The sequence below is a fragment of the Bos indicus genome, chromosome 15 (genome assembly GCF_029378745.1).
Source record: "Bos indicus isolate NIAB-ARS_2022 breed Sahiwal x Tharparkar chromosome 15, NIAB-ARS_B.indTharparkar_mat_pri_1.0, whole genome shotgun sequence".
NCBI lineage: Eukaryota > Metazoa > Chordata > Mammalia > Artiodactyla > Bovidae > Bos > Bos indicus.
This window is the reverse complement of record NC_091774.1, coordinates 6,189,325-6,204,523: the sequence shown is the minus strand read 5'-3', so window position 1 is coordinate 6,204,523 and position 15,199 is coordinate 6,189,325. Positions and strand designations below refer to the sequence as shown.

At 44.3% G+C, this 15,199-nt stretch overlaps 1 protein-coding gene across 1 annotated transcript; it reads right to left on the bottom strand.

Moving 5' to 3' along the window:
• Positions 1 to 3,903: 3,903 nt before the first annotated feature.
• Positions 3,904 to 13,400, bottom strand: LOC109569225 (interstitial collagenase-like). The gene is made up of 10 exons (XM_070803135.1): positions 13,140 to 13,400; positions 12,180 to 12,424; positions 11,938 to 12,086; positions 11,571 to 11,696; positions 10,412 to 10,567; positions 10,162 to 10,279; positions 7,447 to 7,580; positions 5,390 to 5,552; positions 4,793 to 4,896; positions 3,904 to 4,616 (listed from the first exon to the last, which is right to left on the bottom strand). The coding sequence occupies exons 1-10, from the start codon at positions 13,242 to 13,244 to the stop codon at positions 4,507 to 4,509; spliced, it is 1,410 nt and encodes a 469-aa protein (XP_070659236.1). The 5' UTR covers positions 13,245 to 13,400; the 3' UTR covers positions 3,904 to 4,506.
• Positions 13,401 to 15,199: the final 1,799 nt, after the last annotated feature.

The window sequence follows — 15,199 nt, the reverse complement described above, 5'->3', positions numbered from 1 at the left end:
CTTTACTAAATTCCTAGGGCAGTTAATCAACCCACTCTACATTTCTTACCTTCCTTCTCATACTGTTGAAATGTCATAGGCACCTGATAATCCAACACCGCACCATTCATCTTCATCTTTCCATAATCAGCCCCAGATGAAAGTCTTAGTAACTGTAATGCCACTACATACCACGCACGAGTTATCTTAATTTAGTATTCCTAGAAAGAAGGGCCCGGGACAAAAGTTTAAGGGTAACCCAGTGGGGCTGGATTGAGAGGCAAGGAGACACAATCAGGGAAACCAGGAGGGACGATACACAGATGAATTCTCAACTGGACAAAGATAAGTGTTGCTTAATATGAGACTGTCTGAGGGGCTACAGGAAATATTTCTTAGAAGCATCCTTCTGAAGAAAGAAAGGGAGGTGTGTTTATTCACCCATTCCTCTCACACTGGTAAAATATTTGCCCCACAAACGATTAATCTTGTCAATTCTAGGTTGTATGTGCATGAATTCCAAGTGAGTTCCATAGCAGAGATGGATGGAACAGCAACAGAAAAGGGGGAAAAACCCTAGAGAAGGAAGCTAGAAACACCCTGCACAGGCCCAGCAAGAACCGCTGTTAGAAGCTGGTTTAGCACCTGAACAGAGCCAGCCACCACGGTTGTGGTGGAATAACAGAGATGAAGCCAGGGAAGAATCTGAAGAGTTTCTGACAATCTCTGTGACTCAGCAATTGTACTGTTTGGTGTCCAGTCAGCAGAAAAGCCTACATGTGTGCCACATTACTTATAAAAGCCCCCAAATGGTAACAGGGCTTCCCTGGTGGTTCAGCGGTAACGAATCCACCTGCCAATGCAGGAGACATGGGTTGGGCAGATCCCCTGGAGAAGGAATGACAACACACTCCAGTATTTTCGCCTGGGAAATCTCACGGACAGAGGAGCCTGGTGAGCTACAGTCCACGGGGTCGCAAAGAGTCAGACACGACTTAGTGACTGAACAACAACAACAACAAATGGTAACAACCCAAAGTCAGTGGGTAAAGTGCAGAGTGATAATGTTCAACACAATAAGGCAGATGGAAAATATATACGCTTGAATCAATTTAGTTAAAAATGAGTGAGTTTAATCTAGGGTCTTAGCAGGTGGGGGCACAGTGGTTTCTTTGGGGGACAGAGAGTGTACAGAGAGTTCTCTTGGCACTGCCCGCGCTCCCTGTCGGCGCCCTGGTGGATACCGCAAGGGTCAGCTGCTACAGCTCCCAGATGTCCCGGTTACTTTGCCGAGTGAGAGCGTCCTTCCTGGAAGCTACACCTGTCTCCCCAAACCAGGCCTCAACTGATAACGGTTGACACAGGGATGCAAAAGGCTAGTTCCTTTGCCTCAAGGTAGGACTAACGGTAATTCAGTTTTTGCTCCAGAGTTCCTTGCCCGTGAGACCAAAGCAAGCTCTGTCTGAGATAGCATTCTTCAGCATTCTTTCGCTTTTTCCTGCTCTAAAGTGTTTTTTCCCCTCCTCCTGAGAGCACTCCTCCCCCACTGAAGGCACCTAGATCCCTGTTTCAGGCCCTTATTCTACAGAAAGAGCTAAGAGCGAGCTGAGCCGTGACAGGATTGTGTGCGGGATACACACTGTCTTGTGAGATGCCTCCTGCATCTTTGGTTAAGACATAAAACACTTGTTGGTTTGACTCACCATTTGAAATTAATATAGGATCCTACTCATCAATGGCCAAATGATGAATCCTTTAAACTGGCACTATTTGAAAGGGAGATTATTTTGAGAGTCCTCATCATCAACAGCTGTCGTACCGGCACTTAGGGAGGATCAAATTGAAAGCAGGTGGCACCCCTGCAGCTGCAGATGGAGAGACATCCTTATCACCAGACACAGGACTCGCAGGGCTTAGAAGCCTGTACACTCAAACTTGCGACTTCGGTTCACTGCTGCGAACCAAACTCTCCTTAGATTCTTCACTAAATTTCTTTGTCTTCTCAATTCCTCACAAATTTATTGTTTCTTTATCTTAAAAAGCTGCCTGTTTGAGGTGTCATTTCTATGACAGTTAAATGTCTCATTTCTATGAAAGTTAAATGTCTTTTTCTTCTGTTAATCTGTCTAATGTCAACTTAATTATTAGTGCTGCCACAAGGGCTAAAGAAAGGTAAGGGAGACATTTCCCCTTCCTTGACACTGGTCATGTTTTGTTTCTTGAGCTGGGTGAGGGTTCCATGGAGTTATTAACTTTGTGATAACACATCGATGGGAATATTTACATGTGCACTTTTCTGCAATTATGCTGTATTTCAATATGAGAGGGACCTAGCCAAAGGTAAGGTTATACTGCTCTCCAAATTGTTGACTTAGCTGCCTGCCTCAGAATCGTGAACACCTCAAAATATTCCCAAGACTCTCTGCGTACTTGGAAGTCTGTAAATATTCTGGAATTCTCCTATGTCTCAGTACTAAAGAATCCACCTGCAGTGCAGAGATGCAGGAGGCATGGGTTCAATCCTTGGGTTGGGAAGATCCCCTGAAGGAGAAAATGACAACCCACTCCAGAATTTTTGTCTGGAAAATCCCCTGGACAGAGAAGTCTGGTGGATTACAGTCCCCAGGGTTGCAAAGGGTGGGACACGACTGAGGAAGTGAGCATGCAAACACTGAGCACCCTCCGAGGTGTGCCTGCAGCTCACAGGGCTCAGAGGCTACCTACAGGACTCCTGTCTCCATTAACACCCTCCCAACTCAGGCATGAGAAACTGGACAGTGTTCCTCTGGGAGAGCTAGTTGTATGCTGGTGCTAAGTCCTAAGTCACTTCAGTCGTATCCAACTCTGTGCGACCCCATAGACAGCAGCCGGCCAGGCTCCTCCATCCCTGGGATTCTCCAGGCAAGAACACTGGAGTGGGTTGCCATTTCCTTCTCCAATGCATGAAAGTGAAAACTGAAAGTGAAGTCGCTCAGTCGTGTCCGACTCTTAGTGACCCCATGGACTGCAGCCTTCCAGGCTCCTCCATCCATGGGATTTTCCAGGCAAGAGTTCTGAAGTGGGGTGCCATTGCCTTCTCCGAGTTGTATAGCTTTAACAAAATCTAAAATCTTGGTAGCTTAGCACAATGAACGTTTATTTCTTAAGCAAAATCTACTGAGGTTTCGGGTGACTGTTTAGAGTGTTGACCCAAGAATTCAGGCTTCTTCAACCTTGTGGAAATTCTCGCAAACTGTGCTTCTACAATGGCTTCCCCAGTGGCTTGGCAATAAAGAATCCTCCTGCAATGCAGGAGACACAGGCTTGATGTCTGGGTTGGGAAGATCCCTGGAGGAGGGAATGGCAACCCGCTCCAGTACTCTTGCCTGGAGAATCCCATGGACAGAGGAGCCTGGCGGGCTGCAGTCCATGGGGTCACAAAGAGTCGGACACTGACGACTGAGCACGCATCCCACAGCGCTGGAGAAATTTCCACCGGCATCCAGGGTTTCCATCCGGAAGTGACAGTGGTCACTTCTGAGCACACTCTGCTGGCCAGGACTATCCAGGTGCCACTTCCCACTCCTCCCTTCCTCAACTGAGGGGAACTGAACTGTGGAAAATATAACCCTTCCGTGTACTCAGAAGGAGAGAAGAGGACAGGCCTTGGAAAGCGCTGCCATGCTGTCACTGAGCTTACCTAAAACCAAGTTTGGAACCCTTATGAGGGCATGGAAAATAGATCTCCCCCCTTCTGTATGATGTGAATTCCATGAGAAGGGAGAATGTCTGAACTTTTCATCTACTCTCATTTCACACATGAATATATTGCATAGTTGTCTAATTCTTATTTCAAATTTGAAAATCTCTGAGTGACTTTAAAATCAGAAATAATAACATAACAAACATAACAGAAAGTTTTAGAAACAGTAGAGACAGGGATGGCTTTATTTCAAACGTAAAACACTTTATAACAAAGTTGTCCCTTGCGTATCAGGATGGTAGTAGTGGTTGCTGATACATTCCTGAATCGTTTTCTATGGTGAAGGCTCATATCTCGTCTCTTCCTCTCTTGAGAGAAGACATCACGGAGAGTGTTTTCCACTGTGAATGTCAGAGTCTCATATTTTGCAGAAGAGTTTCTCTCGTTGTAAAACTGGCCCATATGAATCCATAAGCTATAAACCTGACCTTAGTTAGGCCTCATCTGTGGAACTAAATTACAGTAGTATATAGTATATAAAAATTACATTCTAAATCATAAAAAAATGCTGAATGAGGTATAAATAAGATTATACTTTAAAATAAGATTATACTTAATAACTTTATTTTATTTAAATATATGGCTCTTCATGGAGAAGGAGATGGCAACCCACTCCAGTATTCTTGCCTGGAGAATCCATGGACAAAGGAGCCTGGTGGGCGACAGTCCGTGGGGTCGCAAAGAGTCGGACACGACTGAGCGACTAACACGACACATGGCTCTTCAGGAAACACCTTCCATAGACTTGTACAACATACTTTTCTGTGTAACCTTGTAAACACTGGTCAATTTTTTCTGCAGTTGAACCAGCTATTAGCTTTTAGAAGAGTCAAAATTTTCTTAGTTTTGGGATCAAATTTGTATTGCCTTTTTCCATGGAAGAAATAGAAAAATCCTAGAAGTAAAACAAAGGAGACATTATATTATACAAATGATTTCTAGGTTTAACCTGAATTATTAAAAAATCCAAGTCATTTGTAAGAATAAATATTTTTGGTATTTTCTGTTCTAAATAACAATACTGATGATATTCTGTGGCAACAAAAGAGAGGAGTATATAAACTCACTTACCACCTTTCTGGAAAACAGCATCAACTTTGTTGCCAATTCCGGGAAAGTCTTCTGCTATCATTTTGGGATAACCTGCATCCATGGACTGTTTATATTCATCATACCTGGTCAAAAAATGATTGGAATGTCAGAACTATTTGTTAAAGATATAGGAATTCATCAGCAAGAACGTAATAAAAGCTTTTTCACAGATTATGTATAAAATAGGAGGTGAGATGAGGTGAGTAGGATTCTGGGTGGACTAGAAAATTTAAAAGGTCCCTCTGAATTATAACATCTAGTTCTAATTTCTCCAGTGGGTGCCATTAATGTCGAATGCAGTGAAAGATAAGTTCCTGGTGGCTGCAGCAGTTCTATGAAGATGAATGCCCTTCTCTTCACATTATCTTTCTCAATTCAGGCTCACGTTCCTCCTGGATTTCTAGGACAGACATGATCATTACTGATCAATAGACTTTGCAACTAGACAAGCTACTGCCGTTCACAGCAAAGGCAGCCAGCCCAGGCAAGATGAGACCCGTGTCTTAAATGAGTCAGTCTAGCAACTTCCACATTGAAAGGACAGGTGTCCTCCCGCATTCTGCACCCAGCCTTTACCTCCAGCATTTGTTGGCAACAAAGAAATACGTTTTCCCAGTATCTTCCTCAGAAACAGCGGCATCGATGCTCTTCACCGTTCTCGGAAAGCCAAAGGATCTGTAGATGTCCCTGGGGTATCCGCGGAGCACATACTGCCCCTTAACAGCCCAATACTTGTTACCTGCCAATGAAGAATCTGGGATGAAAACCCTTGCCAAGGGCACCAGTAGACAGGAAGCAGATCTCCAGCTAAATGCTTACTCTCACGTGCGAGGGCAGTGTCCCCACTTCACATCAGAATCATTTAGGGAGATTTTTTGTTTTTTTCTGAATACTGATGCTGGTATCCTACCCTAGACCAATTAAATTAGTATATTTAAGTTTTTTTTCCTGGATGATTCTAATCTGTAGCGAGCTTTGGGAATAACTGGTTTATGGAGCTGGGGACCTCTTTCCAAAGTTCAAACGACTAAAGAGTTCATCATGCCACCACAGAGATAGAAATCTTTGCTTCTCCAGGTTGCCCACAGGCTGCAGAAGTTCACCCCAAGGTATCCTAAAGGCCAGAGGGTTGTAATGACTCACAGTTTGTAATGACTTGCGACCCTGGGTAGAAATCATTACATCTAACTAGAAGACGGTTCCAAATCCTTAAATGTAGGCTGTGTCCAGATGCTGCACGTTTCACTCAGTAAGTGAAGTGAAAGCTGCTCAGTCGTGTCTGACTTTTTGTGACCCCATGGACTATAGTCCATGGAATTCTCCATGTCAGAATACTGGAGTGGGTAGCCTTTTCCTTCTCCAATACTTAGTAAACCCCAAGTCAAATAAAACTGGTCTTACATCTTGAAGCCAGCATTGTTCTTATTGCACAAATATTTTTATTGATCTCTCGGGGGGGGGGGGCACTTTGAAACTTTGTGTATCTAAAATCCTATTTATTTTCATTATAAAAGAGCTAGAAAGCTCATTTCAAAGTTTATTGCCCATCTGAATTGTTTTCAGTTCTTTGCCTTGAGAGTATTACTGGGTCGGGTGTCTTCATGTTTGTCTATAACTATGCCAATCATATATTTGCAGAAAAACTGTCCCTTGGCATAGTGTTGTCAAAGTAAGGAGCTGATCGTTGGATTGGGGTTTTATTCTGATAGAATCAAAAAGTTTGCCTCATTCAATTCGTGGTAATTAGGACTTTTCACACTTTAAGTTCATACGAATTGCCTGGGAATCTTGGTAACATTCAAGACGGTCTGGAGTAGGATCTGACGACACCGGTAGACTTTGTGGGCCTTATGCTAAGTGAGATTCTGTGATACTCACAGACCGGGGACAGCGTCAACGCCGCTGGTCTGCAAGGCATACTCTGATGGCAAGGTTGCAGAGCCCCCATCTGGCTGTCGTGAGGCAGCTTCTCCTTTCAGGAAAGCAACTGGCGGAAAACAGGCTCTAGGAAACCAAGCGACTCCAATGTTCCTCTCAGTTTTATTCCTGGACACCCCAGGGAGGTGGAGAGGATTTAAAATACATAGTTTGCACAGAAAATCCTTTCGTAAGTCCAGATTCACAAACAAGCCAGGAAATCTGTGTCTCAAATTTTTTCCCTTAGAAATGCACTCTGCAATTCTTAGCTAAGGGGATGGACTCCTGCTGACATGGTATGACTGCTCAGTTTGTCAAAGTCCATGGAAAGAAAGTCAGTAGTAATCTCATACATGAACCCCAAAGCAGAAGAAAACTTAATTGGTAAAAAGTGAAAGTGAAGTCGCTCAGTCATGTCTGACTCTGTGACCAAGTGGACTGTACCCCACCAGGCTCCTCTGTCCATGGGATTTTCCAGGCAAGAATACTGGAGTGGGCTGCCATTCGCTTCTCCAGGGGATCTTCCCACCCAGGGATGGAACCTGGGTCTTCTGCATTGCAGGCAAATGCTTTACCCTCTGAGCCACCAGGGAAGCCCCAACTGGTAAAAACTGAGAGCTAATTGGACAGAGGAGCCCGGCAGACTACAATCCATGGGGTTGCAAGAGTCAGACGTGACTTAGTGACTAAAGAACAACAAAAATTGAAAGTATTACCTTTGAAAAACCGGACCTCATCCCTGTCGGCAACCTCATAAGCAGCTTGAAGTCCATTTGGGAGTTGTGGCCAGAAAACAGAGATGAAATTGAGCTCCACTTCTGGGTACAAGGGATTTGTGCGCATGTAGAACCTAATTTGAAAAAAAAAGGTTTTGATCAAATACATAGCAAGTTCTGGTGTCATCCAGGCCCTTCTACGGCTGGCATTGGTGGCTTGTGGGTTAGTGTTTAACACGTGGCTCTCCAAAGTGGAGGTGGAGAGGAGTTCTGGTCTGTAGCCTTTGCTTACTTTCTTGGTGGAAATACTCCAACCACTGCAGATTTCAAGAGATTTGAAGTGGTACCTCACTGTATAGTATTTCCCCCATACAGGCATAAGCCATCTCAGGAATATAAATAAATAGAAAAATATAGCAAAATAAATTGCAAAGGGATACAAAGGGATGGGGCCTTCCCTGGTGGCTCAGACGGTTGGCTCAGACGGTAAAGAATCTATCTGTAACAGCGGAGACCTGAGTTTGATCCCTAGGCTGTAAAGATCCCCTGGAGAAAGGAATGGCTACCCACTCCAGTATTCTTGCCTGGAGAATTCCATGGACAGAGGAGCCTGGTAGGCTAAGGCTACAGTCCATGGGGTCACAGAGCTGGACACGACTGAGTATCTAACACACACGCACACACATACACACACACACACACACACACACACACACACACATAAAAGGATGAGTTATAATTATTTTTAGTACCTTTGGTTTAAATATAATTTTAAATTGATATAATTAAACTTTTAATAATGCTGTTTAACAACCAGCTTGCAAAATTCTCCAATGGCACTGGCTAGAACACAACACTAGCATTCTGCATTTCGTACAAACTCTACCTACTTCATGTCCTACCTCACAGAAATCCTGTAAGAGATTACTTCCATCTCACGGATTAGAAACTGAGGTCAGGGGGGCAGAGGGAGGTGCCCAAGGCCATGCGACTGATAAGACGCAAAGGGTAGTTTAAACCCTAGCCACTCCCTGTGTGCTCCTGAGACAGGCAGTTCCAAAGTTGGTTCTGCAGTCCCACGTGTGCCAAGTCACTTCAGTCGTGTCCGGCTCTGCCTATTATTTGTTAATGACAAAGTTGACTCCACGGTCCACAGGGACTGGGGTGAAGACAAAGCATGAACTGTCGTGTGGATCCGCAGGGCAGACTCTGGACTTCCGATCCAGTGGCCTCTGCCTGCCTGTGAGACCTGGGGCAGGCCAGTCGCCGTCAGTTTCCTGCCGTCCGTGTCTCCACGACTTGGTGACATCTAGATGACCTCAGTGTCCTCTCAGGTCTTGTGGACCTTAGACTCGGCCCTGTTCTTCGGGGTCATCCCTCAAGTACTTGCTTTGATGAGCTGTCCTGAGGTACTGAGAGCTTTCCTTGAAAGCCGTATCTTTCCTAGCACTCCCCAGCACTGAGCCACCCCCTGCATGTATCCGTCCTTGTCTCTTAAACTCCAGATAGTAAAGCACAGGCTGGGAAGCAGGAGGAGCTGACTCTCCTGCCTTCTGGGGCAGCTATGACTGTGACCCAGGAGAACAGCACTCCAAGAGGAAAGCGGGGAGAAGCCAGCCTTCTAAAGCACCCCTACTTTCTATGCATGCTGGGCTGTGCCGTTCAGAAGACTGTTACTATTTTCCTGGTCCTTTAGGAGTCAGAACTGTATGCAGAGCAGCCCTACTCCTTGCACACAAGGGGACCCTAGACTTCTCGAGGTCTCATGCTGCCTAGGGAGCTCTGGGACCCTCCTCTGAGGACGGAAACTCACTGTGACCATCCATTCCCCACCCCCTGCCGGGATCTCATGAGCTTCTGGGGGTTCTCCCTGCGCCTACATGTCTTTGCCTCCTCCCAGGGTTGGGGGCACAGAGACTTGTTATGACCACAGGCTTTGGAAAGGCTGTCTTTTCCAAGATGACACTTCAAAGGGGTCTACACAACCCTCATCATCATGATAGTGCTGTGAAAAGGACCAATTTCTCCTAACAAATTTCTGATGTACTTAACCATCCCAAAGAGTGACAAAAACGGGAAGAGGCCTGAAGCAGAGTTCAGAAGACCGATTACTGCTCTGCTGCCAGTGAACCTGGTACCCTGAGGATCTCTTTCCTTTTCTCTGCTTTGCTAAGTCATTTCAGTCATGTCCAACTCTGTGCGACCCCATAGACGGCAGCCCACCAGGCTCCCCTGTCCCTGGGATTCTCCAGGCAAGAACACTGGAGTGGGTTGCCATTTCTTTCTCCAATGCATGAAAGTCAAAAGTGAAAGGGAAGTCGCTCAGTCGTGTCCGACCCTCAGCGACCCCATGGACTGCAGCCTTCCAGGCTCCTCCATCCATGGGATTTTCCAGGCAAGAATACTGGAGTGGGGTGCCATTGCCTTCTCTGCTTTACCGATCCTTAAAATGGAATTATATTTACTGATTTGCTACGTCAGTGGTAAGTTTTCTGAGAATCAAGACACAGAATACATGCTGGGAAAAAAGTTGTTAAAAATTCATTATGTTGTGCAAGAGCAAGCTATTGTTTACGCTTAATTATAACTACAATTATGTATATAAACAAATGTAATAAATAATATGTGAAGCATAGTAGTAGCCCATATAGCCCCATAGTAGTGAGTCCTATTATTATTACAAATACAAAATGCAAAAAAGAACTGTTGTCCTACCGGTCTTTGAAGAACATCACTTCTCCCCGAATTGTAGTTATGGCATCAAAAGTTAGCTTGCTATCACACACTTCTGGGGTTTGTGGGCCGACTGGCTGAGTGGGATTTTGGGAAGGTCCTAAAGGAACAAGAGATCTGAAGTTAGTTCTGCCTGGCTTTGGAAAACTACATAACCAATGAAGGCTTCTTAAAAGATAGACAACGGATGTTTTAAGGACCACCTGTCTATGCTGTGTTTCTTTATACCCACCGTAGATGGCCTGGATCCCATCAATGTCATCCTGAGAAAGCTGAACATCACCACTGAAGGTGTAACTGGGGTACATCAGAGCCCCAATGTCAGTAGAATGAGCAAGTCCAAGGGAATGGCCAAATTCATGCGCTGCCACCCGGTACAAGTTATAATCTAAAAGGGACAAGAAACCCATTTGCAATTATTTGAAATGTTTTCAGTTTTGAGACATTTAAGTAAGAAGTAATCTACAACTGTACATGGATTAATGTTCTTATTTTATCAGTAGCTTTTTGAAGTATATAATTTTTTTTCTGAAAGGTGAGAAGGATGCATTCATTAATAGTGAAGAGATTACATGCCCAGGCATGTCTGACTCTTTGTGTCCCCATGGACTGCAGCTTGCTAGGCTCCCCTGTCCATGTGATTTCCCAGGCAAGAATACTGGAGTGGGTTCCCATTTCCTTCTCCAGGGATCTCCGTGACCCAAGGATCAAACCCAAGTCTCCTGTATTTGGCAGGCGGGTTCTTTACCACTGAGCTATCTGGGAGCCAGTGAAGAGATTGGTGAAAACTTGAATTCTATGATTACAATTAAAGAGCAAATTCAGCCAACCAAGGCTCTAGCACAGATTAGTCAATCTTGTCAGTGGTTATATGGCATATATTATTTCACGGAGAAGCAATATTCTTCTATAAACACAATTTTTTTTCCTATTTATAGACTGATAGATGCCTAATGCTGGAAATTTTAGAAAAAATATATAGTATCTTCTCCCTTAATTTCTAGATATCTTAATAACATTGTTACACTTTGGTGTATTTCCAGGAAAAAAAGATTCTGTGTAGATGCCCACAAGGAAAACATTAATATTTTCAACACTTTCTCAATAGAAATTTCAGAGTAGCCCAATTGTAACCAGTAAGATGGTCTTACTAACAGAAATAATTCTCTTATATTTTCTAAACGTGTTATCAATTTTCTAAGTGGTAGCAGCAAAGTACCTATTTCTATTAACGCATTCTTTCAGTTAAATGTGTTGTTAATTTTCTAAGTGGTAGCAGCAAAGTACCTATTTCTATTAACGCATTCTCTCAGTTAAATCAACCAATATCACAATGAACTGAGAAGGTGGGAGGAGGGGGAGGGTGAGAGAGGCAGGACAAGCTGCCTAACCTTGGAAATTGCTGGTCCACCATTCATCATCATCAAAATGAGCGTCTCCTCCGATCCCTGCACCTGGTTGAAAAGCATGAGCAAGGTTTCCACCAGGTCCATCAAAGGGAGAATTGTCACGATGATCTGCAAGACACAGAATTCATCAGATGTTTCTCTAGAGTCTTATTTAGTTTAACCCAGGAGAGTAAGCATTAACTTTGCTAAGAGGCCAGCAGATTTTCAGCAAATGACATCTTGTTTCCTTCTTAAGTCTATAAAATCAACACTCTTTTTTAAACAAGGAAATCTATCTGCAAAGCTGAAGAGATTCAAGGGCAAGGAGAAGTTAAGGTAAGAATACTTTCATGCTACAAAAAGAGCTTACCTCCCCTGACAAAGGATATCATTATGTCCGCTTGACCCTCAGAGACCTTGGTGAAGGTCAAGGATGTGACATTGCTCCAGAGTTGAAAGGCTTTCTCAATGGCTTGGTCCACATCTGCTCTTGACAGGTCTGGGGTGTAATTTTCAATCCTTCAAGTGGAATAAAACACAGACACATCAGATTTCATTTCTCATGGCTCTGATGGGAAAGAGGGTTCCCACTCTGGTGCTCAATCTGATTACCTGTAGGTCAGGTTTGTGTTCTCCCAACGAGGATTTCCTGGAGTAAGAACAAACGGAGCCACGTCGGGCACCCCACATCTGGGCTGCTTCATCACATTCAGGGTTTCAGCATCTGGTTTCCCGGTCACTCTCAGCCCAAAGAATTTTTGCATTTGCTTTAGCTTTTCAGTTATGAGGCCACCGTTTCTCTGCCTTTCAACTTTCTTCCCATTACTGTTCAGGTTGTAGTAGTTTTCCAGGTATTTCTGATGAAAGATAAAATTATCGAAACACTGAATGGGAAATCCTCCAATTTTACTAAATACTGATGGTTTATACTCTCATACCTGAAACAAAAAACTACTTTTAAAGGTTCCACTTAGGCTGCATGGTCCTTATTATCCTTATTGTTGGTGGAAGCTCATTTTGGAGTAGAACTCTTCCTACCACTATTTACTATGAAGTCAGAATTACAATTTTATAGGGACATATTTGTATATTATTCCTTTAGTTCCCTATCACTTTTAACTGGAAATGAGAGTCTATGCACAGCTAGATACATTTTGGGGGAGAATACACTTTCTGGAAAAAATCTCTCTTTGTAGGAAATGCATCCTTAAATAAACTCTATTATACTATTACTGGGGGCTTCCCTCATAGCTCAGACAGTAAAGAATCCACCTCAATGCAGGAATCTGCCCACTATGCAGGAGTCCACCTGCAATGCAGGAGACCTGGGTTCAATTCCTGGGTCAGGAATATCCCCTGGGGAAGAGAATGGCAACCCATGTCAGTATGCTCACTGGGGGAAGCCCATGGACAGAGGAGCCCGGTGGGCTCCAGTCCATGGGGTCACAAAGAGTTGGACATGACTTAGTTACTAAATCACCACCAGAAGTGCATACTGATACTATTCTGTTATATTGTGGAAAAACACAAATAAGGCTTTTGCATCTTAGGCATGTGAAGTTGAGCATTTACCTTCACCGTCTCCACATCTTGTTCTTGTGTTTCTGAAGTTGCTGCTGGGAAGCCGTGGGACCCCGTGCCCCAGAGTAGCAGCAGCAGCAGAGGCAGTCTGGGCATGTTGGTCTCTGTCTTCCTTCTCAGCTTAAGGAATCTGGTAGCTCCTACCTCTCTGCTGCTCCAGTGTCTCAACTAGGAAGCTCCCTCTTTATATACAGGTTCTGGAACTTCCAGGAAGCCGGCGGCTGTCTGACTCACATTTCATAACATCCTTTGATTAGCTATGAGCAATCATCACGAATGGTGACTCCAAGCAGAATATCTGGGGTCGTTTGGTGTTGCAATCTTCATTACTATCAAACAGGACGTGGGCAAAGGAGACATATCCACCACGTAAACAAGTGTTTTCTCCAATTCATTTCTATCCTGTTTGAGAGAGACCTTCTTTTTCTTATTATTATTACTATTTTTTTAATAATTTTATTTTATTTTTAAACTTTACAATATTGTATTAGTTTTGCCAAATATCAAAATGAATCCGCCACAGGTATACATGTGTTCCCCATCCTGAACCCTCCTCCCTCCTCCCTCCCCATACCATCCCTCTGGGTCGTCCCAGTGCACCAGCCCCAAGCATCCAGTATCGTGCATCGAACCTGGACTGGCGACTTGTTTCATACATGATATTATACATGTTTCAATGCCATTCTCCCAAATCTTCCCACCCTCTCCCTCTCCCACAGAGTCCATAAGGCTGTTCTATACCTCACCTTCTTATATACACAAATCACAGAGTACGCCACGGACTTTAAAAAAAAAAATAGCAGGCTTTGCTACTTGATTCTGCTGGTCATAAAGTGCTCTGGGTACACACACACACCTTGCTTTCCAAGCAAAGGGCAAAACTGCTGACATGTATGCCCTATGGCTGCTCAGTACCCACACAGACAGGCACTCATTTGTGGGTGGCTCTCCTGGGTTCCCTAGTGGCCCAGATGGTAAAGAATCTGCCTGTGATGCAGGAGACCCAGATTCCATCTCTGGGTCAGGAAGATTCCTTGGAGAAGAGAATGGCTACCTACTCCAGTATTCTTGCTTGGAGAATCTCATGTACAAAGGAGCCTGGCAGGCTACAGTCCATGGGGTCACAAAGAATCGGACATGAATTAACACTCACTTTTTCTTCTGGGTTCAGCGGGGTTTCTTTCCACCTTTGCTAAACTGCCTTTTACACTACTTCATAGCACCATAGTTTCCCTTAATCTTCATTCAGGCCCAGAATTTGAGAATCTGGGCTGAGAAGACCCCCATCCACGGGTGGGGTATGTGGTAACTCCCTACAGGGTGTAGACACTGCCCAGCAGAATCACGGGACAAGTGGAATCCTTCTCTGAAAACTGTCAGCCCATTAGGTGAGCCAGAGGCTAGCAGACGATCAAGTGTGAGTCTGAGATCTTATTTTAATTATCCTCTTTCTCCTCAGTGTGAGCACATGTCTGCTCCTTGGGGATAGGAAGCAATTATTTCTTCTTTCTGCATGCACTCATTCAAGTATTTATGTATTTATCCACTTCAAAGACCTTATTTAGCATCTTCTGTGCACCAATTATGGTGGGATGGGGGTAATTAATAAACAAAGAGGGCCTTCCCTAGTGGCCCAGTGGTTAGGAATCTGCCTTACAATGAGGGACATAGGCTCAGTCCTTGGTTGGGGGGGGGTGGGGCAAGATCCCACAGGCCTTGGAACAACTAAGCCCACGTGCCACGCTAGAGTCCCTAAGTGAAAGGATTCGTCATTCGGTCATGGCTGACGCTGTGGGACCATGTGCTGTAGCCCACCAGCCTCCTCTGTCCTTGGGATTCTCCAGGCAAGAATACTGGAGTGGGTTGCCATGCCCTTCTCCAGGGGACCTTCCCAAACGGCAACAAAAGATCTCACCTGCACGCCACAGCTAAGACCTGATGCAACAAAATAAAAAAGTGAATAAACATTTTTAAAAGAAACACGTTTCAAAAAATAAAAACAAACAAGCAAACATGGGACACCTTAACATGACTTTAGGAGAAGTCTGTAC